Genomic DNA, 2,244 nt, shown 5'->3' with positions numbered 1-2,244 from the left:
TTAGTTTTAGTAAAAAGCTGCGTTTATTCAAACTATCTGTGCAAGAAAATTATAAGTCAGGTAGCAAAGAAATTGTAAGCAAGAGCTTGTTTCAATTCAAAGGTTTGTCTCATAATGTGATCTGTCTCATTACTCACGCATATACTCTAATGGAGAATAAGCTGCTAACTGCATGGTTTATAATCACAGGAAGCCAGTCAACCACTTCATAGGTCCATACCTATGGCCACTTCAGGAAGGCATAATCTACAGTAAACAGGCTGCAGCTAGAATAACTGACTCCATCTCAATAGCAGCTTCATTATTATCAGCTAGGACTCATTCAACAGCTAAATCACCTAGCTACTGATACTCTATCATTGATAGAGGTCTTTTAGGTACTGAATTTTCTCCTTTTGAACACAAGAATGGCAGGGTAGCTCTTGATTGAGAATTTCAGAGCCTTTTTCAACTTGATTTTTTCACAAAATGCTGAAATAGAACTCTTAACAGTCTTAAAACTCAAGAACAAGACATGTGGGTGTGGTCATAACCACACCTACTTTTTGACCACTCCCACTTTCAGCCACACCTTTGCCCTACTTGCAGTGAAATCCTGCAGCCGCCTATGTTGTCAGTGTCTTCTCTCTCCTCCAAATCTTCATCTTTTGGAGGCTCCATTGCAAGTACCTGGAGGTGTGACTGTGGGCGTGGTTCATTAAACTTATAGACACACCTACTTATTAATGGAGCCATTCAAAGAAGGTACTTGTGGCGGGAAAATCTCAGTTTGATAATATTATTTTAGCTAGAGCTGATGTCATTACAGAGTTTATAGAGGCTGCCATACACTCCATACTGTATGTCAGAGGAGTTTACCCAGCAGGTGACATAATTTTAATGATCTAATCAGTTTCATAATTAATTTTAAATTATATATATTTTTTTATTTAGCTATTTTTAAACCCAGAAGAAAATATGGGACAACAGTTCATGTGAGCTTTTTATAATTATGCGTGTACATTTTATTGGGTGAGACGTACAATATCAGTGAATGTACGTACATTGGGTGGAGAATTCACCTTTGGAATTCACTATTCACTTCCTATTAACATAGAAATGAAATGAGCCTCTTAATTGTTTTAATTATTCATTGTTATTAGATGTGTTGCCATGCCGATATTAATCAATACATAATTAAAAGTCTAAAGACTGTCCACTCATTACTACTAGAGGTGAGAATATCTAGTGTATAATTCTTAAGAGTATAAGACAATGCATAAATCGTGGTACTCCTATCTAATGATTTCAGTTCAAATTATCAATTGCTCAGATAAAAACTCCACCATCATTATGTATTGCACAATGTATTACTTGTAGCAGTAGTACACTCGTTTATTTTTGCACACTCTCATCATACACAACTTGTGCATGCCTACCATGAGCTGAAGCCTTCTCTGGCAATCTATGGGAGAGTCTATTATTTTAGCTGTGGAGCTTAAAATGCTTTGATCAGAAATCTGATAAGATAATAATCTTACAAGCCACATCTATAATGAAAATTGACATCAAACTATTAACTTATTTAACAAAAATACATAACACAGCAAACTCAGCAGCAGTCATCATGCATGTTCATACTGGAGAGTAATGGTTTTGTTGTACTAAAGAGTGCCGGTTTTGTTGTACTAAAGAGTGCCGGTTTTGTTGTATTGTAGAGTACCGGTATCGAGTTGTATTGCCTGAGAGTGGTTCTGTGGATTCCTCTTCAATAATGTGCCCATGCAAATCTTCTTCTTCATCTAGATCTGTAAATAATAGAAGACTCCATGGGTAGAAAACAATCAATATTATCATTATTGCTAAGTTAATAATGTCCATATTTTGGTAATTGATGTAGCCAAACAGATTAAGAGGAAATAAAAAGATTGTACTAAAATTTACAAGAAGAGTTCCACTCCAAAGTATTGCAAACATTACGAAACAGGTACAACGAACAGCACATGAATCAAACCTATCCATGATAAATTTAGGAAACTGTAAATGTATCATTGTTGATATTTTAAATGCAATAGGTGGTCCAACTAAAAGAAAACCACCTATAAAACCAATAGTTTCAAGTGGATAATATTTAATTCTATAGCACACCACTTCTTTGCCTTGATATTCTAAACAATTTGTTATGTTCAGTTCTGCAGAACTAGTTGAGTCACTAGCCAGAAAGCAATGAAAACCTTTCGTGTTAACACAGTCATAGACTATCTC

The 2,244-nt window shown here is 35.2% G+C and overlaps 2 protein-coding genes across 2 annotated transcripts in view; one reads left to right on the top strand and one right to left on the bottom strand.

The window, feature by feature from the left end:
• LOC109587601 (protein PXR1-like) overlaps positions 1 to 688 on the bottom strand; it is a 4,092-nt gene extending 3,404 nt beyond the window's left edge. The window contains exon 1 of the mRNA XM_020003830.1: positions 619 to 688. Within this exon, the coding sequence (XP_019859389.1) occupies positions 619 to 660 (42 nt within the window). The 5' untranslated portion in view covers positions 661 to 688. The remainder of the gene's footprint in view (positions 1 to 618) is intronic.
• On the top strand, positions 673 to 1,419 carry LOC109587602 (mitotic spindle assembly checkpoint protein MAD2B-like). The gene is made up of 4 exons (XM_020003831.1): positions 673 to 744; positions 788 to 865; positions 934 to 974; positions 1,143 to 1,419. The coding sequence occupies exons 1-4, from the start codon at positions 726 to 728 to the stop codon at positions 1,233 to 1,235; spliced, it is 231 nt and encodes a 76-aa protein (XP_019859390.1). The 5' UTR covers positions 673 to 725; the 3' UTR covers positions 1,236 to 1,419.
• Positions 1,420 to 2,244: the final 825 nt, after the last annotated feature.

This window comes from Amphimedon queenslandica, unplaced genomic scaffold (genome assembly GCF_000090795.2).
Source record: "Amphimedon queenslandica unplaced genomic scaffold, v1.1 AMPQUscaffold_12513, whole genome shotgun sequence".
Lineage (NCBI taxonomy): Eukaryota > Metazoa > Porifera > Demospongiae > Haplosclerida > Niphatidae > Amphimedon > Amphimedon queenslandica.
Note: the sequence above shows the minus strand (reverse complement) of the source record. Positions and strands in the feature narration are given on the sequence as shown.

What these genes read in the sequence shown, in the direction of transcription:
- LOC109587602 (XM_020003831.1), top strand. An exon ending in CAGAGGAGTTTACCCAGCAG is followed by an intron (nt 866 to 933) that starts GTGACATAATTT and finishes TTTTTTATTTAG; the next exon opens with CTATTTTTAAACCCAGAAGA. An exon ending in AATATGGGACAACAGTTCAT is followed by an intron (nt 975 to 1,142) that starts GTGAGCTTTTTA and finishes CATTGTTATTAG; the next exon opens with ATGTGTTGCCATGCCGATAT.